Source organism: Pleurodeles waltl, chromosome 4_1, assembly GCF_031143425.1.
Source record: "Pleurodeles waltl isolate 20211129_DDA chromosome 4_1, aPleWal1.hap1.20221129, whole genome shotgun sequence".
NCBI lineage: Eukaryota > Metazoa > Chordata > Amphibia > Caudata > Salamandridae > Pleurodeles > Pleurodeles waltl.
In genome coordinates, this window is record NC_090442.1 from 706,717,442 (window position 1) to 706,743,828 (window position 26,387).

Below are 26,387 nucleotides of genomic sequence, written 5' to 3' on the forward strand. Positions count from 1 at the left end.
GCTCCTCTGCTGGACAGCCTCTCTCCAGAGGAGATGAGGCCGTGCTGGACCAGTATGCGATTGTGGAGACGGACTTGGTAAGTGTATATCTCCAGGCTGTCTAACCTCTCTGCAGTGTGACCGAGGTGAGTGGCTGCTGGTTCATCCTTTTCCCACTTCGGGGATTAGGGATGCCCTGAGACTTGCACCTCTGCTGCTGCCCGCTCTCTGGGGCTCCCGGGATTGTTGGGCCCAGTGCTGGATGTTCCTGAGGCTGGCTTTGCCCTATGAGGCTGAGTAAATGACCCTGGTTTCTTCGGCGGACTGGGCAGGGTTTGATCTAAGGTATCCAAACCTCCACCTCCAAAGTCCATCCTGGCCATGCTGGGTGCCACATCATCACAGGTAGACCCAATCAAACAGTTGGAGGGCATGTTAGAGAAACACATGTTTGACAAAATCATGCAAGCAATACAGTACTCCACGACAGCAATGGAAGCCCAGCAAGAGCCATAAAAGTTGAGACTGGCCTGATGTGGATCCTCACTGGCACCCCTTACGCCTTCAATGCCGAATGTACAGTACCAATTGAAAGCTCTCCAGACTGAGGTGCGGACTCTCCAGGTGAAAGACGTTCTCGCTGCAGTAATGTCAATTTTTTCATTTTCTTGGAGAAGACCGAGGGTCTGAACACTCAGGGGCATATTTATACTCTGTTTGCGCCGGAATTGCGTTGTTTTTTTTTAACGCAATTCCGACGCAAAGCTAACTCCATATTTATACTTTGGCGTTAGACCCGTCTAGCGACAAAGATCTTGGAGTTTGCGTCATTTTTTAGCGTGGACACCTACCTTGCGTTAATGATATGCAAGGTAGGCGTTCCCGTCTAAAAAATGACTCCAAGGCATGTGCGCCTTATTTAAACTCCCGTGCAAAAATGACGCACAGGAGTGGGCGGGTCAAAAAAAATGACGTCCAGCCGCTTTTTCGTCATTTTTTAACGCCTGGTCAGGGCAGGCGTTAAGGGACCTGTGGGCTCGGAAGGAGCCCAGAGGTGCCCTCCCATGCCCCCAGGGACACCCCCTGCCACCCTTGCCCACCCCAGGAGGATGCCCAAGGATGGAGGGACCCATCCCAGGGAACTTAAGATAAGTTCAGGTAAGTATTTGTATTTTTTGTGGCATAGGGGGGCCTGATTTGTGCCCCCCTACATGCCACTATGCCCAATGACCATGCCCAGGGGACATGAGTCCCCCGGGCATGGCCATTGGGCAAGGGGGCATGACTCCTGTCTGTGCTAAGACAGGAGTCATTTCAATGGGGGTTGGGAGTAAAAAAAAATGGCGCAAATCGGGTTGAGGCTAATATTTTGCCTCAGACCTGACTTGCCCCATTTTTTTTGACGCCCAAGCTCCATTTTCCCCATTTTTTTGACGCACACCAGTCAGCTGCGCCGGCTAACGTCATTCCATAAATAAGGCGCCCGCATGGCGCTTTGGAATGGCGGAAGCCGGCGTTAAAATTTTTGACGCACAACTGCGTTGGCGCAGTTGTGCGTCAAAAAGTATAAATATGGCCCTAAGTTGTTTCCTTGGATATTGGCTGATGAATACGGTCCTAATTAATGAGGCCACCCCTCAGCACCATGGCCTCCCCCTGTCCGATTATAGTGCACTTACTTAACTTTTGGGATAGAGACCTAATACTGCAGTTATCCAGAGTTAAGGACCCCCAGGTCTTTTAATGGGACTAACAACATCACGGCAAACCTGGATAACACAGCGAAGGTTCAGAAGTGAAGCAATACCATTGAGGCAGTCAAGTCCCAGCTCCATACCCTTAATCTTTCAGATGCCTTATAGTTTCCGGCCCACCTACGGGTGGTAGGCGCTGGTACCATGCATTTATTCACTTCACCAGAAGAGGCCTGGCAGTGGTTCTGCACTAAACGGGTGCCTCTAGAAACCAGAAGTCTGTGAGGTCGATCAACTGGGCTAGTCCGGGAGCAAGCCTAAACACTGCCGCTGCTGTCCACGCGGGCCTCAGTCTGACACCACTGAGGAACAATCTGCTCTGGAGAGGGCGCGGGTGGTGGTGGAGATTTCCCCCACCAAGGTGACTGCTTCAGTCTTGCTATTTCTGCGGCTTTAGAAGGGACCTAGGGACCACAGGTTTCAACATGTACACATATAGGGTTCTGTTGGGGCCCATGCCGTTCCTGGATGGGATCTACCTGAGGATGCATTTCCCCTCCCTTTCTGCCCTCTCCCATCCCCATCAGCCCCAGGTGAGGTTGGGTCAGTGTACTGTGCTGGCGTTGAGCTCCTGAATGCCTCACACCAATCTCCTGGAAGCTGCCTGGAGCGGCATCAGCCAATAAGGATTTTTGTTACTTGTTACCTCTTAATTTGTTCTATTCTTTTAAGATTATGATTGCTCCGCCACAGGGTTGGATGCACTAAGGTAACCTGCTCACTATCCTGACTGTCTCATATGCAACACACCCTTGTCTTTTATTGTGTGATTTGCTGATAGATTATATGCGAAGATCATGTGTGAATCTTTATTCCTTGACTATACCTTTTGCAGCATTCTACCTAATATGTGATATTTTATATATAAATGGCAAAGACATTTTAAACAAGATATGGAGTTTAAGGGTTATTTGTACATGTCTGAATTGTTTGGGTACCCATACAAGCATATGATTCAGAAAGTATTTTCCAAAACGTCTTCATTCTTACACACTGACTTACCTCTGGAAGGAAACAATGCAGTGAAATCCAATTGGTAATAACACATATCCTACTATTCTGTGCCCCCACATGTCTTCTGATAAAAATGGTACCGCACTTTTGCGGATAGGCCTAGTGCCTGAAATAGGAAACGGCCCAAAAAGCAAATTGGATACATTACATTTTTTTATTGAAAACTGACCCTTTTTTGCTAAGTGGGTAGCTGTGGATTTTGGGCCCTAGCTCAGCTAGCACCTAGGAAACCTAGCAAACCTGCACTTTTTTTTAAAACTAGACACCTAACGGAAATCCAGGATGGTGTGACTTGTGTGGCTCTCACAAGGTTGTTTTGCTCAGAACCCCTTGCAAACCTCAAACATTGAATAAAAACTCATTTTCCTCACATTTCTGTGATGGAAAGTTCTAGAATCTGCAGGGAGCTACAAACTTCCTTCCACCCAGAATTCCTCCAAGTCTTCTGATAAAAATGGTACCTCACTTGTGTGGGTAGGCCTAGTGCCTTTAACATGAACTGGCCCAAAACAAAGCATGGATACATCACATTTTTCCACTCACAACTGACACATTTTTTGCAAAGTGGGTAGCTGCAGATTTTGGGCCCTAGCTCAACCGGCACCTATGGAAACTTAGCAAACATATACATTTTTTTAAATTAGACACCTAGAGATATTCAGGATTGGGTGATGTACATGGCTGTCACTACGTTTTTTTACCCAGAAGCCATTGCAAACCTCAAATTGTGATTAAAAAAACAAATTTTCCTCACATTTCTGTGATGCAAAGTTCTGGAATCCGCAGGGAGCCATAAACTTCTTTCCCTCCTGCATTCCCCAGAGTCTTCAGAGAAAAACTATGCTGTTGAACCTTGGACACAAAAGAAAGTATAATGAGATCCATTTCCGAATGTTCTGATCCCCTCCCTTTCCCTAAGCGTTTAAGCTCACCTCCGTCTACTCTACCTGTGATCAGCTGTTCAAGGTTTCTCAGAGTTCAGGTATTAGCTTCTTTTTTTGCTGCTGAAGTAGGCTGGGCTTTAATGGGGTTAATGGGTTCTCTCAAAGATGAATTTGTTTCCTAATGCTAAAACAAATAACACTGTTGTTAGTATCATCCCAACATTACGTCTTATACAGAGTCAAAAAATAATTTCAGTTGATTCAGGTATGTATAATATATGGGTCTTATAATAGTCACCTTAGTAGGCCGGAGTGCCGCAAGTCTAATGTTCAGAAGTTACCCTACCCCACTCATACCAAAAATGTTAATTTAAGCAAGTTCAAGAGTTACTGCACCCCTAATTTTTGTAGTTTAAAGGTTCCTGCGCCCACCATGGAATACAACAATGTCCATAAACTGGAGAACTGCACGTAGCAGTACTTATTGAGTGGTCAATTAAGAAATGAGAATCACATGCATGTGGTTTTACTTATCAAGGTTGATTTCTTACTGCTTGAGATCAAGGTCCTGGCAACAGCACAACGACTCCCTTTCAGGATACCAAAAGCTGGTGAAGGGTTGCAAGCAAGTGCAGGCTCAGGTATGCAGGTTCTCCCTCGATGACATCCTCAAGGCAAAGCACGGTTCAAACCTTTAGATGCACTTTAAATGGGTCAGCCTAGGCCAGCATAGCATGGAGCGTGCGTCATCTCATGGAATCTTGGTGAAAAGGCAGTAATCCTGACGGGCACTTAAGGATGTGCTGCTGCCGTGCTGGGGGTGGCAGAGAATCATGCCACAATAACACAAATAACTACCCAAGCCCATAATACAATCAAACCTGGAAACAGAATCATAAAAAGGCAATCAGCGCAAAACAAAGGAAATACAGTTAACTCAAAACAAACAGCAGTGGTAGGTGCTCGGTCTGAGACGTAAAACACAGTTATCATAGAGCTGGGGACTGAGAGGCCTGTGATACTTTGGCCATGAGATGACATCCATTGCATTGGGAAGGGCCCCGGATGATGAGGAGGAGATGGCCCCCGATGATGAAGGGACCCCCTTAACAACAACCAGAAGATCCTGACACCATCTTGTATGAAGCATACATCTTGATGCAATTTCATTACTCTTCAGCCTCAGCCCATGATCTACAAGTTCACAGCAGGAGCATGCCATTGTTACTCCCAGTGACCCTTGAAGGTACTTTCTACTGCTGTGTGCTTTTCCTTCACCACTGGATGATTGTGAGGAACTGTGTGGAGGGCTGGGCATTGGGCCAGGAGATGTTATATCCTCTGGGGAATCCGTATAGGCCACACACTCACTGGAGTGACTCTCTGTGCATCAGCCATGGCCCCCGCGACCCAACAAGATTACTGGAGTGCTTTTGTGTTGTGGACTCCTCTCCTCTCTAGTTGATTTTTCTGTTTGATGACCCTGTGGCGTGGCGGCAATGGCTCCCCCTTATAACCTAATCAGTAATGGGGCTTTATTGGAATGCTGGTCTGGGAGTTGAGACAGATGCTGTTGGGACTGTGAGGGACTCTGATGCGAACCTGCTCTGTCTACCCTGATGCTGGTGGGGGGGGGATTCTCGTTGAGCCAGTGGCAGTGAACACAGTGCAATTGCACAATTGGTCCATTGTTACGGGTTGCTATTTTGGAACTGGTGAAAATCTGGGTCCTCAGCCTGTGGACTGGTTCTGACTTGGGAATCTGCCATTGAGTTTAGTGCCATATGTTGCAGATCATACCCTCCTAGAGTACCTCTCTCTTCATGTCCCTCTGCTTTTGGTGGTGACTACTTTCTCAGTGAAAGGATAGTATGTGCCACGTTTCCCACAGGGATTGAGCACTAGCCCCCACTTGATATGAAGTCTCTTAGGCCAGCAGGCTGTTAGCTACTTTTTGGAAGCAGTCAGTCACACCAAAATCAGTTCAACACCACATGCCCCCCGTGCGTCCACCTCTGACATGAATGCCTTACTGAACAAAATGTGAGCCAAAGGCACCACCTATGACAGAGATGAGGAGAAGAGTTCCCTTTGGGTCACTTTAGTGGTTCTGGAGAGCGTAGACAGAGGGATACAACAGAGTTCATAGGGGCACAGAACTGATAAGTGCCACTTCAAAAGAGTTTTTGTCCACGTTCTTTTGCCTAGGTAGGAATCAAGATATTGATTTGTCTCCCCTGGCTTTTGGCTGCATGGATGGTCATGTTGGTCTTGCCCCTCTCTGCAGGGTAACCCCAAACATTTTGCTTTCACCCAGCCTACTTTTTGTAATTTGTTTTTGTTACCTTTTAGGATTCTGTGCACATGTACCCAGTGCTTGTAAATATAATGTCACTAGTGGGCCTCCAACACTTATTGTGCCATGCACTTAAGTGGCTCTAACAACGTTTCAGTTGCAGTTCAATAAGGCTGCTTCAGCACACAAACAAAAGGACTTCACACTAGCCTATTGTGCCCCAAGACAGGCTGGGACCAGGACAGGAAGGTAGCAAATTCCAAACACCTCTGTAGGGGGAAATTCTAGAAGCTTTTCCTACTTCAAAGTGGGCATCAGGGACCCTCAGGCCCACTAGCCACTACACCTCTGGACCTGTAGAATATTCAGGAGTGCTCTGCTGCAAGAAGGACTGTTTTGCTGCCCTGCTACTCAGCTGCCCTGCTGCTCTGCTGCTCTGCTGCTCTTCTGCCTGAGTGAGAAGGAATGGACCTGCATCTTGAACCCAGGATCATCAGCGTGACTCCAAGGGCTAGTTGGCTGGCCTCCTGATCAGTACCTCAAGGACAAGAAAAGGCTCCAACCATCTTGATCCCTGAACCTGGACTGTAGGTTCTAATCCCCCCACTCCTGGACCGTTGAAAGTGGGGCTAGAAATGCTTTGACAGCCCGGCTGTGGTCTCTACCAGAACTGATGTAGTTGAAAGCAAACCCAACACAGCTTTACAACACCTCATCGTAACCAATGCAGCCATCCGCATCACAGCCCTGACAGCTCATTGGACCCACCTCTTGACGTGGACTTTGCAGCTCCTCGTTGGAACCAAAGCAGCATGATGAAAGTCTGCGCACGGCAACTAGAGCCACAGCTGTGTGACGCATCTTCAATGCAGACCTCGCATCGCTTCTCAGAACCGCTACAGCGCAATGCTCCATAACCAGGATCTAAGGTACACCTTACAGAGGAACTCTCTCTCTCTCTCTCTCTCTCTCTCTCTCTCTCCCAATGGCACCAAGGTCTGAGGGATTTATGACCAATGTACTGAATATCATAATCTTCTGCACTTCTGCTGTTGTTCTTCTCTTCCTTAATCTGCTGTGTCTCTATTCTCTCTATTCTCATTCCACTCAATCAGTCAATATTTTACTTTATTCAATTTTGATAAAAGCATACAATAAAATTATTGTACCAATACATTAAAAACAGAACATTAATGCAAAATGAGTTAAACTCATGCAAATAAATATGACAATAAATAATCAAAAATCCACATGGCAATATTGCAATATTGCACTGAAAGGGAATGCCACCACACCATTGCCTAATTAGACCAATGCTCCATTTTTTCCCTAATGTTATTCACGGACCGTAGAGACGTAGGTACATGATAGCAGAATGGCAGATGCCATTTGTTGCAAAAACAGTAGAGCAGGACTACATTGCTTACATTTATGGTCATGTAAGCTGTGCAGGATAAAACACCTCCTAGGTATCTTATAAAATATATTTAAAAAACGTTACATGCAAAGTGCATTGATCAGATAAGCCGTCAGAGGGGCATTTTGTTAAAATACCAGACAAGTAATTGATTTTAGGAAAAGTTATAGCTCGATAAAAAATAGCAAATCTGAATCTTGACAGAACAAGCCTGTGTTGGTGATTATAAACATTTTAAGAAATGGTTGATTATTAACAATGCTAGGTTCGCCTAATTCCACTGATAGCCTTTGTTCTTCGAACAAGGATAAACAGCACTGTTTTAACTCTCTCCTACTTGTTTGATTTAAGGTGACAGGGATATCGAAATGCTCTGTTCGTCCTAATTCTAAACTAGACTGTCACATATTTCACCCATGGGATGTGCAAAGAAAGTGATGATGATTTGAGACAGTCATTGGCAATCATTTGATTTAAGGCTGTGTCAAGTCCAGATCTTATGCCATAACAAAATTGTCTGGATTGATTGTGTCTGCTATAAATAGGACACCACGTTCATTGTGACAGGCAAAAGAGGAGCTACATTTAGGGACAGCAAGGAGCCTCATCAAGAAGGTTTTCTCAGCCAGTTGAGGAGGCTTGGTGTTACTGTGTCCCCATAGTACCTCTCCATACAATGCCACAGACACACACTTAGCCTTATAAAAAGTGATTATTTCAATAATGGGTCTTTTTACAAGATTAGTTGCAAAATTAAACAGCATTGAAGAGGCTTTTATAGTGTTCAATGTTCTAGTATTGATAGACTGTTTCAAAGAAATGTGCCGTAAGTAAGAAAAGGTAGAGGTAAAATTCACATTAACATTGCTGACCATAAGGTCACAGCACTTCATGGCTTTCGACCCGTATTTCATTATAAACGTTGATGGTTAAACCCAAATCCTGTGTATAATTAACAAAACAGGTAAACAACCACTGCAGTTCCACAGGGGTGCAAGACATTAGCATGATGTTATCAGTATAGAGCAGGGCTGGAATCAGTCTATGTCCAATCTACGATAGGTCCGTGCATCGTTCAAAACTAGACCAAAGCTATTAATGTACAGTGTGACCAAGAACAGCGCAAGAGCACCCCCTTGCCTAAACCCTCTCCCTATTTGTGGTCTACTTCTAACTTTGACAATACGTTCCACAATTTAAAACAAAATGATTTCCACAATTTGTCATGCACCACACAATCAGACTGACTTGATTAATCAATGAATGCCAGAAACAAGTTATCTTTTTTTAATTTGAGCATATTTCACATTTAGCAGACTTAAATTAAGCCCCTGTTTTATTGTCTCCATTCCCCTAAGGAAGTCGTCCTGCAGATCAGACATGATATCTTTGTTTTCCACCCATTCTTCAAGTCTTTCCAATAATATTCTGTGATTTTCACCAAAGAATCAAGTATGGAAATGGGGCATTAACAAGCGGGATTGGAACGGTCCCCTTTTTATAAATGAGGAATATCTATTATTCTAACCAAGTGTCCAAAATGCCTGTTCAACAGGACGCCCCTATTACCTTGGTCAATACTGGTCTCCACAGTGGTATATTAGCCTTAACAAGGTCAATGGGGGTACCGTCTGGCTCCGGCGCTTTACCTCGATTACGTTTGGTAACAGCCCTGTTGATCTCATCCAAAGTAAAAGATAAACCATCATGGTATCCTGGTGTATCCTCAACAGTGGTGTGGTCTGGCCTCAATGATGCTAGATCAGGGGCAGAACAGATCTTTAAAAAGTAGGCCACTCAGTCAGTCTTATTAATAGCAATCTCTAATGTTGGCGCTCTGCTCTGCACATGACATCCTGACTCTGCTCCCTTTTTTATCTGTCCTCACTCCACTTTGTTCCACCTCTGAGTTTTAATTCCATGTCATCGCTGCACTCTGCTCTCTCTTCATCCTCACTCTTCTCCACCAGTGATGTTCTCCTCTTCTGTGTTGTGCTGTGCTCCATCTTTTTCAATGTCCGCTGTGTTTCTACTCTGCTTAAGGTGCCAATGCCCCAACAACTTCCTACTAGCAGGCATTCTACCTGATGGCAAAAATAAAGGTTAGCCTTTGCTGCCAGCACCATTTCTCAAAAGTTTGAGATCTGGTTGTTTATGAGGTCGGTTTCTTGTAACCCAGACTTGCTTGCGGCACTCCAGAAAAGCAAATCGCTAAAGAATACGGATATCTCTAAAGTGCTGTCAACGACGCTATAAAAATTCCTTCAAACAACTAGCTATTTCCAAAACATGAAGAGGGTACTGAATAGATATCAGGTATTTGGGAGCAGTGATCCCAAAGGCACTTCTGAAGATAACACATTCTTGGACTCAAGTGAAAAATCCAGTCTATGGTCATAATAATGAATTTCTGTTTGTTTCCTAAGTAGTGCAATTATTGTACTCTGTTCTTGACATACCAATTCCTTGTAGCTATTCCATGAGTACAAATACATGGAGTAAAATAATACTATTGCTGACATGACGTGTTTCTTTCTGTATCTTCTTTAATTAGGCTCGTTGTCTCCGGGATCCAGAACACATCTACCGAGAGAGACCTGTTGAAATAGGATTGACGATTCCTTCCAAAAATGCAACAGTACCGACTTTACCACTACCTCCAACAGCCAGAAAAGGTACTTAATGTAAGAGGGGAATTAAATATTCAAAGGCTTAAATATTTTACAATTCCCCATGTGTTTGAGTAAAGACTATTCATTCCATACACACAAGAGAATGACTTCTGAAAAATACATCTGGAAAAGTATCAATGTAATGCTCATAAGTAAGATTTCTGCGAATACTTCCACAGCAGAACAAAGGATTTCAGAGCCAGAGTGCCCATAATCTTTTAACATGCCCATTTCCTCACTATTAACAAACGAATCAGAAATGACTCCCATTCTTACCTTTGCTCTTAGCATGCCATTGTTCACTGTTTCAGTGAAATGATTGTGATTAATTCATTTTTTGTCTCAATCATTTCTATTGCTTGATGGTTCCATGTATTGACAACACTTTCCATGTATTCATATTTTCGAATATTTGGCCAGATGTATCAAACAACTTTGCACTCGCAAACTGTACGAATCGCAAAATTCCACCATTTGGGAATGCAAAATAGCCTTTCAGGATTTATGAAAGGCATTTGCAGTGCAATTTAAGGATTCACTAAAATAGCGATTCCCTAAATAGGGAATCTCAAATAGGAGATACCTATTTGCGATTACCTACACACGTGTCATGCATTTCCTAAATGCGAACTATTCAAATTTGGTGGTAACCATGTGCAATTTTTAAAAATGCGTGAATGCATTTTTTAAAGTGCCATGTAGCACACACATGCCCCTAGGTCATGTGTGTGCTTTACATGTGCACAATGTCTTTGGGGAGGTGCATCAGAGGGGGCCTTAGGCCCCCAGCACCCTTGGATTTGTATTACCTAAGTTGCAAATTCCTAACAGGAATTTGCAGATTGGGAAATTGCAAAACCATTCGCACCTATGGGACTTCATAGTGATGAATGAAGTCCCATTCACTAATAGCGATTCCCTAGTAGCGATTGTGAATTTGAGGAAATATTTATTAGGGATTCGCTATTTTCTTACATCCCATTTTGCATTTCTCAAATAGCGATTTCTTAAAAGTTCGCTATTTTAAGAAATGCAAAACGGGTCTTTGATACATCTGGCTCATTGTTCTGAATCCTTCCTTTTCTCATCTCCTTCACTGAGTCTTATGCTCTGTGGGCCTCATTTACAAGCCCCTTGCGCCACCATTGCATTTTTGTTTTTGATGCAGCAGTGACACTAGCAGTGCACTGTACGGCTCCATGTTTACAAACTGATGCATCGGGCCCAATGCATCAGTTTGTAAAGTCCTGCTACATATTATACCTGCGCCAGGTATAATGTATGCAGGTTAGGTGTTCCCATGGGAAAAGCCATGTAGAACTGACACTGTTAAATTTCCAACTTTTCACTGTCTCACTCTCGAACTTCACTGCGCTACACTTTAAGGCCTGCTCATACCAGGCATGAAAAATTAACACAGGGTTTTTTCCAATGGGACTCTCCTCACATTGCTGGAGTTACAATAGTTTAATGATTCTACTCTAGCAATGAGTCACTTTAGCGTCAACAGTTGCATCAGAATTTCTGACGCATCTGTGAAAACATGCACCCTGGAGTTCTGGATTATAAATACAGCGCATCTATGGCATCGTTAGGGGATGTGGGGCAGTGCAAAGAAATCTGATATATCGATGAAGAAGCGTCAGTTTCTTGTAAATGAGGCCCTGCATGTTTCTCAGTCTGCACTTTATTTTCATACTAGTTTGAACCTGTGTAAAGAATTTTAGCACCTTACATAACGTAATACTTGTCCATGCAAATGGTGTGCTACACTTGCTACTTTTAGAGGCATTCTGAGGCCTTCTCCTGGCAGTACCCTAGTCAGTTACCTAGGGTCATATTTACGAGCCCCTTCACTTTTTGTGATGAAACAGTGGTACACACCTTGAAACCATATCTATGAGGCATCGTAAAGCCACTTTGAGTTGCTTTGAATGGCTTCATAGAAATGGAGTAAGGTAAGACAGTGCAAATTGCTCCATTGCCTTACTGTATGCAAGGGAGGTGTTCCATGCATGTTGAGGTCGCAACACCCATGGATTTTGATGCATCCCCAGATTGACAAGATCTTGTAAACCTGGAGACCCGCCAAAACCTTACGCATCCACAGGGGAGGTGCAACTAGATGAAATATCTTTATTTCTCTCGTAGGGGATTTCCATGTATAGTCATAAGAGTTGAATAGTTCCGCCCACCTGCGGGGATCCCGGAGAACTTTTTCCAATATAACTTCGTAAGTGTTCATGTTCGCCTTACTTCAGGAAGGCCTCCAAAGTCACTTAATTTTTTTTCCATATGCAGCGTAGAGGAAAGGCTACAGTGTCCAAACTTCTTCATCCCATTTTCTTTAAAAAGGACAGAGCTAAGGCGCATGCATTCAAATGCATGAATGAGTTGGAAATTTAGCAGAAAAAAATCCTTCACAAACCTTTTTATATTGTAAAACAATGATGAAGGAGTGCCTGCTGCAATTATCAATGAAGAAAAAGGAGACTGTGACTTTAAGAATAACCAGTCCTCCAGTATCTCATCATGCCTGGAGAGAGGCAGTTACCTCAGTTCTTTTTGTAGGCAGTCCTAGTTGAGAGTAATGATAAATCTTATTTTGTCTACTCCACCATGGAGGAGGGAGGGTTGCTTATGAATATCATGGAAATACCCCTACGAGAGAACTTGAGTTACAGGTAAGGAACTATTCATTCTCCGGTAGGGGATTGTATAGTCATAAGCACTGAATAGAATAGCAAGCCCATCCCATAAACCGCGGAGGAGTAGACAGAGCAATAATGAAATACACTGTCAAGCAAAGAGGTTCCTGAGAGAAACCTGTCCTACTGACCATCTGTCCTGGCATCAGAGTCAAGACAGTAATGTTTAGTGAACGTGTGAATAAACCTCCAAGTCGCAGCTCTACAGATGTCTTCTAAGGGAACATTCCTCATTAAGGCAGTCATTGCGGACTTGCCTCTGGTAGAATGGTCTGCCAGCAAGGGTTTTGTTAGCTAGTTGGTAGCAAAAGGTTTGCTAAATTTTCAACTCATTCATGCATTTGAATGCATGATTGTCCTCTTTAAAGAAAACTGGATGAAGAATTTTGGACACTGTAGCCTTTCCTCTAGGCTGCATATGGACATTCGTACGTGACTTTGCAGGCCTTCCTGAAATAAGGCCAACATGAACATGTGCGGCACACATAGAAAGGGTAAAAAGCCTCCCAGGATTGTTTTTGTGGAGGAAGGTCATCCTTCCTGCACAAAAACGATCCTTCCTACAACACCGACTCCCTTACAAGGTGCAAGGGTTCCTTTCTTGGTGCAAGGCTGTCAAAACAGCGCCAGCACAGTGGGAATGTACAGTAATGTGCTGTATGCTGTACTTTCCATTTGACGCATAGCAACTCAGCAAGGGGACTTACTGTGCTGCCCTTTGCCAAAAGCCCATGTTTTCCTTACATCAGTCCCCTAGATATATTCATCCACTGTAAAGATATATATGCAAGTTGTTGAGCCTTTCCCCATTTGATCTTTAACCTAAACCAAGCACGACGTTCAACCACCTTCTCCAATTGGACAACAAGGCTGATGTGGTCACACTAGCTAAATAAACCCCTTCTCGTTTTTGTGTTTATACCCTTGCTATAATTCACAACATTCACCTACCTCTTTGCATTTCTGCTATATGCATGACGATATAAAATACGATGAGAGTCACTTCTGTCCTGAATTTTTTTTTTTTTATATCATTTATGTAAGTTCTGCAGAGAGCCAGATGAAGGGAAAACCTTTGCATGTGAAGTCATACCAAGTCAAAACCTTCACTTTGAGAAGCCTGGCAAATCTTTTTGACTTCACCCGAAGCATGATAATACCCCTGTCCGGAACATTGAAAGTCAGATTTTTCTGCCACAGGTTGTATTGTGGTTGTCTGGTGGGAAGAATATCCTACATCAGGAGTGTGGGGCGGGGCACTGGCTTCGAGCAGCTGCTTAAAAGAGCTGTCAGGGCCCGTAGGGCAGCCATGCAGTAGTGTGGGGTGGCAAATCACCTCTGCCCTGTGTGGAGGGTCATTTGCTGCAGTAAACAAGTGTGGACATTGGCTTCTTTTTAAAACTTTAGAACCACTGCACTACATAAAGGTCAGAATGTTTTTTTTAAAAAAGTTTTCTACATTTCGTAATTTCAAGCATGGAGTTTAGAAGAGTATAATATGCTAAACTTCTATGGTTTGAGTTAGGCTGGTGCCATGATTCCACACACAAATGCATTAAATATAAAAACAAATTCAAGGGCGAAAACAACACACAAAGATTCATGATTATAAGCCTAGTAAGTATGAACGTTGAAGGGACTTCGCTGAATTGCAGAACGCTGGAGTTTCCTAGATCCATATGTTAGTATCACATCAAGTTCAGGTTTTTCTTTGCATTCTGGTACTTGTCGCCTTGTTTATCCCATTATAAAACCTGCACTAATGCTATCAGTATGAAAAGTGTTAGGAAATGCATCTTTTTGTATTGTCACCCCCATGTGTTTTTTGACTGATGCTGCTGATGATCTGACTCTGAGAGTACACTGAGGCCTGCTAACCAGACCTCAGTGCCAGTGCTCTGAACCCTAGATGTGTATGTTACATCGGCTTTAAAAATCTGGCATTGGCTAAGTTACCTGCAAGTACCTAGTTTATGTTATCCATGTTACCAGGTCCTAACTTAGAGAGTCAGCCCAGGGATTTGCAGCACTGGTTGTGCTACCTCAAGTGTCACAAAGTTAATACAAGGCTCCCAGTCCACTGTTGCAGGCTGGAAGAGCAGTTCAAACTGCCTTCCCAACCTTACCATTTCAACTCACGGCAAACCAAATGTCCCCTTGCAACATGTCAGAGGTACCTCTATGGCAGACCTACCATACCTTAGGGCAGAGTAAAGCATATTTTATGGGTAGAACATGTGTCTTACATATTTTCGCAGTAAAATTGCCATGGAAAGAACTGGTCAACCCATTGGTGAGCAAAGGATTAAATGCTGACCCCTCAACTGTGCTAACTCCTGAATGGTGCAACCAAAGTTGGTACTCCAAGGTATCAAACAATTCTGCATTAAGCACAACTTAATTCTCAAGTCAAAATAAATGTAATAAGTTGCAGTGAGCAACCTTTACAAAGTTGCTACTTTGATGTCTTCAATCTCCTGTGCCCTACATGTACACAAAGAACTTGAACCCAAGACAGCTTTCTGCCCTCCTACGGCATTCTAAAGACTCTCGGAAAAGGAGACAATAGGGGCCTGCATTGGAGAGAGCTGTTACCTCTCTTCTCCAGGAAGCCACATGGGTGTTGGCTCAAAAGGAGAACTTCAAGGATGGGTCAGCCGGGAACAGGAACATTTGGAAGAGGGGTATCCCCATTTTTTAGGCAGACTAGCTGGCACACCGGAAGGAGAGGGGAAGCCTATTGTCAAATGAGTTTTTAATTAGCCTGTAGGCCCCCTTTAAAGCCACACCTCTGCGTTGGGCTAGGGAGCTACGAATGCCGGCAGAGGGGTTCTGTCATGTTGGAAGTGGACAGAATGGTACACATGGGACAGCCAGATGTCACACTTCTTAGGAAGTGGTCCTCAGGCGGGAGGGAACCTAGTAGCCCATTGGCTACTTACCATGTCTACCTCAAGGACTCTTTCTGATCATAAATAGGGCTACCCAGCACCCAGAACTCAGATCTTGACTGGACTTGAAGAAGGAATGAAGGAGAACTGCGCTACTGCACTGTGAAGCCAGCAAAGAGAGGCTGCACATGTATGGACTGCACCTGCTAATCCTGGTGGTAGCAAAGGAGAAAGACTTTGCCTGCTGTGTCCTGCTCATAGAGAAGTCATCTCCAGAGCCCTGCCAAAGCAAGGAGAATCCAGTTGGCTGATGTCCTGGTCACAGCACAGGGCCACAACAGCTGAGAAGCCTGCTGGAATAAGTTGGTGACCCAGAATCTTCAGACAACCGTCATGAAGCATCAGGGACCAGGACCCAATGCTCAAAGCTGCATCCAAGCTTGCTGAGCCGGTGAGAGTCATTGGAGTGCAGCTTGGTCATCCAGAAGCTAAGTTATCGCCAAGGAAGGATTTGGCTGTGACCCTGATAGTGAACGACTGCTAGGCCAGTGGTGACTGGATTTCAAAAAGCATGGGGAGGACTTCAAGGGACGTGGACTCTGTGATCAGGACTGCCCCTTTCTGGACTGAAGAGTAGCTGCAGATGACCTCTGTCAAATGCATCACATCTACAGCATTCTTGAATAAGGACCACTTCCATAGGAAACCACTGCAACGGATAAAAGTGCCTGGAACTGACTGGAGACAGCTTCACCTGCTGAGGTAACTATTTCAGAGAATCTTCCTGGTCCCTCTGACTCCCTGTTGGAGTAAGTCACCTAAAGTGACTCTAAGTCACAGCAATACAGCTAGCCCAATTTGGTGTGTCAAATTAGCTGGATTTGCTGATGCTTGTTCATGGCTGAGTGAAATGCTTTTATTTACTATACCTTGAAAATTCGATATCTCTGGAATCTTTATGTGCAACATGCATTGTAGTGTCTAAAAATAAATAAGATACAGTCTATTTTTATAAATTGATGTTATCTTTATTGAGTGTCTTGTCGATTTCTTCTTCAATTGTTTGGTGCTGTTTAAATGCTTTACACTTGTTCCTTTGTGTAAGCTTTGCTGCTCAAGTTCACAGTTACCCAGGGAAGGCCTGAAGGTTTGATAAATGAAACCAACTGACCCTGAAGGGGTTGGTAAGTACATTACATGGTGAGGTTGCACAATCTCACCATATAATCCAACCTATTTCCTCACAAATGGAAAAATATGGGTTTAAATAAAACAGAAATTATAGCCATGAACTTGTGAACTCTGATAGCTCTGGAACTTGTGTTACCCTGTAGAGTTCAATTAGGTCTTCAATGTCATTATTTTTTAAACTTCATTTTCTAAACTTCACATTAATTTGTAGAACCACAGGGAATATACTGGGAATCAATCAGAGAAGAGCCAGAGAAGAATGAGTCTTTCACAGAATGTGACTCCGGGACACCAGACTATGAAACAATCAAATTATCTGTTGATGACTTTGTGTTACATAAACTGTTGGGCAAAGGAAGTTTTGGCAAGGTAAGTTTTAATGGGCTCTTGCGAAATGAAAAGTGCATTATGAATTTATTTTCATGTAGTGCTGAAGTGCAGTTTTAAATGCTTCAAAAACAGACTTTACTATTACCCAATTCACAGATAATAATTTCATGAAAGGATGAAAATGTACACCTTTTCAGCCATCATAGGACCCTGTGATTGGTAATTTATTAGCAGATCTCTCTAGTGAATGTAATGAATGTGGTAGATTTTGTTATCAGGGTGCTCCTAGTCACAAACTTTCTTTGTGTTTAACTTCCATCCAGGGCTATTAATATTTGTGACCTCCACTCTTCAAATTGTCTTTCTGAAAGCCTTATGAAAATCTAGCAAATAACACTGGAAAAATCGAAGTCAGTTTTTGGACCTCATGCAAGAGTCTCTATATAGTTCTGTATTGTCATGCTTATAAGGTCAGAGTAGGGCAGTAAATAACACATTGACATTTGGGCCACTCGGATTTGTTTAAAGGAAGCTGTCCTCTCAGTACCTTAATTTATTTGCACAATGCTAGATCTGTCAGCCTTAGGGTGGTCTTCTCCTGTACGTATGCCTTCCTCCTCTATTTTTGTACTGATCTTGTTTTTGCTGGCATTTGGACTCTGTGCGCTTCACCACTGCTAACAAGTGCTAATGTGATTGTGCTCTTTCCTCTACACATGATCATATTGACTTATTCCCAATTGCCACATTTATTTTACTTTTAAGCCCCTAGAAAATATGTACTAAATCTACCCACTGCTTATAAATTAAATCCTACTAGTGGGCTTGCAGCACTGATTGTGCCACCCAGTTGAATAGCCCTTATAACATGTCTGAGGTTTGCCATTGCAGAGCTAGTGTGTGCAGTTTTAAACTGCCATTTCGACATGCCAAAATAAACCTTTTGTCAGGCCAAAACCTTCATATGTCACCCCTAGGTATGCCCTGTATAAGCCAGAGGGCAGGATACCATGTATTTAAAAAGTAGGACATGTACATTTAAGTTTTACGTGTCGTGGTAGTGAAATCTCTTAATCTTGTTTTTCACTACTGCATGGCTCCTATAAGATAACAGTGGACTTGCCCTTTTACATTATATAAGTATGATTTCCAAATGAGAAGGGATACCTGTTCATGATTGAGGTCTATAGAATCACAATTTGAAATCCTAACTTGTGGTTAAGTCTGATTTTAAATTGCTTTCACATACTAACACATCCTCTGTCAGACCCACAAAACCACTATCAAACTCTGTCACAGACCCACACAGCCGTTCACACACCTACTCACAGACGTACACAGGCACTCTCACACCCACTCACAGACCCACACACTCACTCATGCACCCACTCACACACAATTTCACGCCCACTTATACACCCACACAACACTCACACATCTTCTCACACACTCATAGAGCCACTCACACATCTGCTCATTGACCCACACAGCCACTCATGCACCCACTCACACATCCACTCACACACCCACTTATACACACACACACACACACCCACTCACACACACACTCTCAGGCACACCCACACAGCCACTCACACTCCCAATCACAGACCTGTAAAATCACTGACATGCCTGCTACTAGACTCACACACGCTCAGATATACCCTCATACACTCACACACCAACTTACACCCCTGCAGAGCCAAACATACCCATATGGCTACTCACACACCGACTCACAAACTCACAAACCCACTTACACACACACACACACAACCACACACACAAAACCACTACCACACCCAGTCACAGACCCACACAGCCACTCACACACGCAGCCACACACCCATTTAAACACCAACACAGTTACTCACACACCCATGTAGCCACTCACACACCTACTCACAGACCCACAAAACCACTCACACACCGACTCACAGGCCTACCCAGCCACTCATACACCCACTCACACACACACTTATATACCCACACAACCACTCACACACCCATACAGCCACTCACACACTCACTCGCAGACCCACAAAACCACTTACACACCGACTTAAGAATCCACAAGCCACTCACACATGCACACACACAACCACTTACACAACCACACATGCACAGTCACACACCCTAAGCCACTCACACGCCCATTCACAGACCCACACATGGGATTGGTTGTATGAATGATTTGGCTGCAGGCCAGTTTCTGCATCCAACATGCCACCACACATCAAAGGCTGTGTACAGCGTATGGTTGGCTGCATGCTGCCAACCCTCCACTGCACACAGCCAAAGGTCATGCACAGCGGCAGCTGGATTAATGTATGATAATTAAATATAACTTTACATTTAAAAACCCTAGAAATTCACTGATAAAACAAAGGTTACAAGGACGTTATTGTTAGGAAACAGAATAAAAAACACCTTCGAAAGTCACTAAAAAAACAAAGGGTAGAGGGACGTTACAGTTGTGTTCAGATTTTGCACTCACAAAACAATAAAAATTCAGCAGTTATAGATATACTTCTCTCAAGAAACTATAACTCGTGCCATCAACATGCACTGCTAATTACCCCACGTATTACATCAGTCATGACATCTTCTATGACATCATGGGTGATATCACTGCAACATTTGCTATAAAATTATTGATGAGAAAACTGTGGATGGTGGGGGCGCGAGTTATAGTTACCTTAGGAAATGACATGTAGTTTCTTGAGATATGTTTAATAATAACTGCTGAATTTCTTTAGTTTTGTGTGTGGAAAAGCTGAAACTAACTATGATTATGTACAGCTTTTTTGTCAATAATTGTACTGCAAATATTACATTGATATTATCATTGATGTTATCAAAGGTATCATGAGTGCCGTAATTTGTGGGTTAATTAGCAGTGCATGGCGAGGGTGTGGGTTATAGTTTCTTTAGGGCACGAGTTACAGTTATTTGAGATAACTATAACAGGTGAATTTCTATGGTTTTATATGTTTAAAATGTGAGCCTGACTATAATGTCACTGTAACCTTTGGTTTTTTAAGTGAATGTCCATGGTTGTTTGAATTTCTGTTTCCTAACAATAATGTCCCTGTAACCTTTGGTTTGTTCAGTGAATATCTATTTTTTTTCAACATCTAGTAATTTTCATTACTATAAGTTAATCCAACCACGAAGGCCCTGCGCTGCGGCAATTGTCCACAGGGCCAACCCCCTTTAAGCACCTATCCTTGCACTGTGCACAGCCTTCAGCCATATGTGGTGGGGGTAGGCTGCAAGGCCAGGGGTGCAGCCAGACCCTGCGGCCAGCCCCCCCTAACTACCCAATCTCATGATGTGCATGGCCTTTTGCCCGTGCATGGCAGGAGTTGGCCACGGCCTGTCTCTCTGGGTGTGAGAATAGGTGTGAGAGGTTGTATCTGGGGGCGAAAGTGGCTGTGAGAGTGTCTGTCTGGGTGCATCAGTTTCTTAGTGGGTGCGTCAGTGTCTGTGTGGATCTGTGAGTGAGTGCGTGAGGGTTTCAGTGGGTCTGTAGAGTCTAAGTGGGTCTGTGAGTGGGTGCATGAGTGTCTGAGTGGGTCTGTGAGGTGCATGAGTGTCTGAGTTGGTCTGGTAGTGGGTGCGCCATGGACTGAGTGGGTATGTGAGTGGATGCGTGAGTGTCTGAGAGGGTATGTGAGTGGGTGTGTAAGGGTCTGAGTGGGTATGTGATTGGGAGAAAAAGATGGAAAACGAGAAATTGAGAGAGAAACAGAGAGAGAGAGAGAGAGAGAGAGAGAGAGAGAGAGAAAGTGAGTGAGAGGGAGAGAGAGCTTTTTAAACTTTGATGAATGATGTACTTAGAATGAGATCTTTCTGGACTAATTGAAAAGAAAAAGATATTTGTCAATTACAAAAGAGTGAGTCACCTTTCAGTATGAACCTTTTAAACTTTGAAGTTTAAAGAAAACAAATGACCAGGGATACACCTGGAGTAGAACCCCCAACTTTCAGTTTGAGGGTCTGTGACTCTAAACTTTAAGCCATAGGTGACTCCTTACTGTGATGCTTCTAGACATACCTATGATGGTCAACCCACGCATGTGATTGGGAAGAAAAGTGAATGTTCCATCACTAGCAAGCTTTAACAGTCAAAACACTACTAAATAAATAAACACACTGCCAAACGATACCAGGATTTGAACCTTCAGCCTACTGAGTGAGAGCACAAGACCTTGACCACCAGGCCATAAGTGACTCTGTTCTGCATCCAGCTGTAGCTATAACATTCATACAAAACATCTTGCTAGTTTGACGCTTTGAAATCATTGCATGGAGAGACCATTCCAATGACAATCTCTCTCTTTCTTCCGTCCCACCATGGGATGGAAAAAAGAGAAAGAGAGAGAGTGGCAGGACTGCGGGGGAGCCTGAAGGCCCGCAGTCCTAACTGGCTCCCTGTGGGAGCTGAAATTACACTCACAAGCAGGGAGTTGCTTTAAATATCAGCTCGGTGCTTGTGGGGGCAGTATTTTCATCTGTTTCCCTGCATGCATACTTGCATGCAGGGAAACAGATGAAAACTCTGCTTTGAATGGGAAATACGCATTTTGGGGCCCCCCCTTTTTCCCAGCACCCGCTTGCCGGACCACCTCAAAAATTTAAGGACAGCAGCTGAACTGACCAAAGTATGAGTTTTGAAAATGTTGTCAAGTTTTGTCAAGCAGTATCAAAGTTAAAGGCAAAACAAAAAATGTTCCGCCTATGGAAACTAGATCCTAACTATAACTACCTAGTGACGACCACCACTAGGACATTTAGTGGGGGCGATAGGGAGCGGAGACTTAGGAGGATGGAAGGATGGAATCGGAGTACATAATCCAATTAAACAGCAAATACCTGTGGGGTTTAAACCAGGATGAGGAACTTTTTGTGCACATGGGTTAATTTTGACATTGCATGGACAAAAGTGCAATTGGCGATTGAGCGACTTGGGATTTGTAAATCTGACTTGCTCCTTAGTACTGGCTTGTACCCCCAAAATGATATATGAACATGATGTAGGATCAGATGTATGAAATTAGAATGAGTATGTGGGGACTTACCGGTAGATGCCCACCATATGGTGGAATGTTACCAATTGGTAGGAATTTATTTTGTATTATTTTTTTCTTCTCTAGATGTAATTGTCCTAATTTAGAATTTAATATATTTTTTGGTTGAGATATTTTGGTCCAATGTATATATTTTGGTTTATTTAAATTTACATATAGGACTTATTTAGGATTTCTTTTATGCCTATGATAGTTAATGGTATATGTTTCACTGGAGGGGGGGGCTCTGTAATGACTTGGGCCAATGAAGAAGACCGGTATGGTTGAAACGTGTCGCCAGTGCAAGTCGTTTTTGTGAAAGATTCTATTAGCCTTAAATAAACATCAAAGTTATTTAGAGTGCCGGTTGGTAATTGAATCCTCTTTGAAAAAAATATTTATGGGTCCTGCGCCCATAACGGTGCATCAGCTTCGTATGGAAAATCAGGAAGAACAGCAGGATTTAGACATTTCATATATATATATATATATATATATATATATATATATATATATATATATATATATATATATATATGTTAGAAATGGGGTCTTTGGTTGACAGTCAGGTTACCGCCTGTTCAAGCAAGGACCCTCACTCTAGTCAGGGTAAAAGAGAATCACCCTCAGCTAACCCCTGCTTACCCCCTTGGTAGCTTAGCAGAGCAGTAGGCTTAACTTCAGAGTGCTAGGTGTAAAGTATTTGTACCAACACACACAGTAACTTAATGAAATCACTACAAACTGACACAACACCAGTTTAGAAAAATAGGAAATACAGGGAGTGCAGAATTATTAGGCAAGTAGTATTTTTGAGGATTAATTTTATTATTGAACAACAACCATGTTCTCAATGAACCCAAAAAACTCATTAATATCAAAGCTGAATATTTTTGGAAGTAGTTTGTAGTTTGTTTTTAGTTTTAGCTATGTTAGGGGGATATCTGTGTGTGCAGGTGACTATTACTGTGCATAATTATTAGGCAACTTAACAAAAAAAAATATATACCCATTTCAATTATTTATTATTACCAGTGAAACCAATATAACATCTCAACATTCACAAATATACATTTCTGACATTCAAAAACAAAACAAAAACAAATCAGTGACCAATATAGCCACCTTTCTTTGCAAGGACACTCAAAAGCCTGCCATCCATGGATTCTGTCAGTGTTTTGATCTGTTCACCATCAACATTGCGTGCAGCAGCAACCACAGCCTCCCAGACACTGTTCAGAGAGGTGTACTGTTTTCCCTCCTTGTAAATCTCACATTTGATGATGGACCACAGGTTCTCAATGGGGTTCAGATCAGGTGAACAAGGAGGCCATGTCATTAGATTTCCTTCTTTTATACCCTTTCTTGCCAGCCACGCTGTGGAGTACTTGGACGCGTGTGATGGAGCATTGTCCTGCATTAAAATCATGTTTTTCTTGAAGGATGCAGACTTCTTCCTGTACCACTGCTTGAAGAAGGTGTTTTCCAGGAACTGGCAGTAGGACTGGGAGTTGAGCTTGACTCCATCCTCAACCCGAAAAGGCCCCACAAGCTCATCTTTGATGATACCAGCCCAAACCAGTACTCCACCTCCACCTTGCTGGCGTCTGAGTCGGACTGGAGCTCTCTGCCCTTTACCAATCCAGCCACGGGCCCATCCATCTGGCCCATCAAGACTCACTCTCATTTCATCAGTCCATAAAACCTTAGAAAAATCAGTCTTGAGATATTTCTTGGCCCAGTCTTGACGTTTCAGCTTGTGTGTCTTGTTCAGTGGTGGTCGTCTTTCAGCCTTTCTTACCTTGGCCATGTCTCTGAGTATTGCACACCTTGTGCTTTTGGGCACTCCAGTGATGTTGCAGCTCTGAAATATGGCCAAACTGGTGGCAAGTGGCATCGTGGCAGCTGCACGCTTGACTTTTCTCAGTTCATGGGCAGTTATTTTGCGCCTTGGTTTTTCCACACGCTTCTTGCGACCCTGTTGACTATTTTGAATGAAACGCTTGATTGTTCGATGATCACGCTTCAGAAGCTTTGCAATTTTAAGAGTGCTACATCCCTCTGCAAGATATCTCACTATTTTTGACTTTTCTGAGCCTGTCAAGTCCTTCTTTTGACCCATTTTGCCAAAGGAAAGGAAGTTGCCTAATAATTATGCACACCTGATATAGGGTGTTGATGTCATTAGACCACACCCCTTCTCATTACAGAGATGCACATCACATAATATGCTTAATTGGTAGTAGGCTTTCGAGCCTATACAGCTTGGAGTAAGACAACATGCATAAAGAGGATGATGTGGTCAAAATACTCATTTGCCTAATAATTCTGCACTCCCTGTATTTATCTAAACAAAACAGGACCAAAACGACAAAAATCCACCATACACAAGTCAAGTTATCAATTAAAAATCAAAAAGAGTCTTTGAGTAGTTTTAAAAACACACTAGCGCTGCTAGAGTGAAAATGTACCTGGTGTGCGTCAAAAATAAACCCGAACGGGCGGGTGTGCGTCAAAAATAACTCTGCACGGCGGTACTTGAGTCAAAAATCCAGCCGCACGATGATTTGAAAATCCCGCAGCGCAGGTTGTGATCTCCCAGCCTCAGTCAGTGATGCTGCGCGTCGTTTCTCCTGCTCCGTGCGTCGATTTTTCGGTCGCGTTTCCTGCGAGCGTCGTTTCTCAGCTGCGGAGCCGGCGGCGCGTCGTTTTTTCAGCCGCAGATCGGATTTGCGTCAATCTTTTCCCCGCACGGCGCTCTGTGCGTGGATTTTCTTGTCTTTAGGCTGCCAGCTTCTCCTTTCAGGGTCCCAGGAACTGGATGGGCACCACAGGGCAGAGTAGGAGTCTCTCCAGAGACTCCAGGTGCTGGCAGAGAGAAGTCTTTGCTGTCCCTGAGACTTCAAACAACAGGAGGCAAGCTCTAGATCAAGCCCTTGGAGATTTCTTCTCAAGATGGAAGGCACACAAAGTCCAGTCTTTGCCCTCTTACTCTGGCAGAAGCAGCAACTGCAGGATAGCTCCACAAAGCACAGTCACAGGCAGGGCAGCTCTTCTTCCTCAGCTATTCAGCTCTTCTCCAGGCAGAGGTTCCTCTTGGTTCCAGAAGTGTTTCTCAAGTCTGTAGATTTGGGTGCCCTTCTTATAACCATTTTAGTCTTTGAAGTCACCTTTCTTCAAAGGGGACTCTCCCCTACTTGTGAAATCCTGTCTTGCCCAGGCAAGGCCTCAGACACACACCAGGGGGTTGGAGCCGGCATTGTCAGAGGCAGGCACAGTCCTTTCAGATGAGAGTGACCACTCCACCCCTCCCTCCTAGCAGAGATGGCTAATCAGGAAATGCAGGTTACACCCCAGCCCCCTTTGTGTCACTGTCTAGTGCGAGGTGAAAAACAACCCAACTGTCAACCTGACCCAGACAGGGAATCCACAAACAAGGCAGAGTCACAAAATGGTTTAAGCAAGAAAATGCTCACTTTCTAAAAGTGGCATTTTCAAACGCACAATCTCAAAATCAGACTTTACTAAAAGATGTATTTTTAAATTGTGAGTTCAGGGACCCCAAACTCCACATGTCCATCTACTCTCTTGGGGAATCTACGCTTTAATCATATTTAAAGGTAGCCCCCATATTATCCTATGAGAGAGACAGGCCTTGCAACAGTGAAAAACGAAGTTAGCAGTATTTCACTATCAGGACATATAAACCACATTACTATATGTCCTACCTTATCCATACACTGCACCCTGCCCTTGGGGCTACCTAGGGCCTACCTTAGGGGTGCCTTACATGTAAGAAAAGGGAAGGTTTAGGCCTGGCAAGTGGGTACACTTGCCAAGTCGAATTTACAGTGTAAAAATACACACACAGACCCTGCAGCGGCAGGTCTGAGACATGATTACAGAGCTACTTATGTGGGTGGCACAACCAGTGCTGCAGGCCCACTAGTAGCATTTGATTTACAGGCCCTGGCACCTCTAGTGCACCTTACTAGGGACTTACTAGTAAATCAAATATGCCAATCATGGATAAACCAATTACATACAATTTACACGGAGAGCATATGCACTTTAGCACTGGTTAGCAGTGGTAAAGTGCTCAGAGTTGAAAAGCCAACAGCAACAGGTCAGAAAAAATAGGAGGCAGGAGGCAAAAAGACTGGGGATGACCCTGCATAA

The 26,387-nt window shown here is 43.6% G+C and overlaps 1 protein-coding gene across 1 annotated transcript in view; it reads left to right on the top strand.

Moving 5' to 3' along the window:
* Positions 1-26,387, top strand: part of PRKCQ (protein kinase C theta) — a 437,429-nt gene that overhangs the window by 193,965 nt on the left and 217,077 nt on the right. Inside the window, exons 10-11 of the mRNA XM_069229272.1 lie at positions 9,899-10,019; positions 17,018-17,175. Of these exons, the coding sequence (XP_069085373.1) occupies positions 9,899-10,019; positions 17,018-17,175 (279 nt within the window). The remainder of the gene's footprint in view (positions 1-9,898; positions 10,020-17,017; positions 17,176-26,387) is intronic.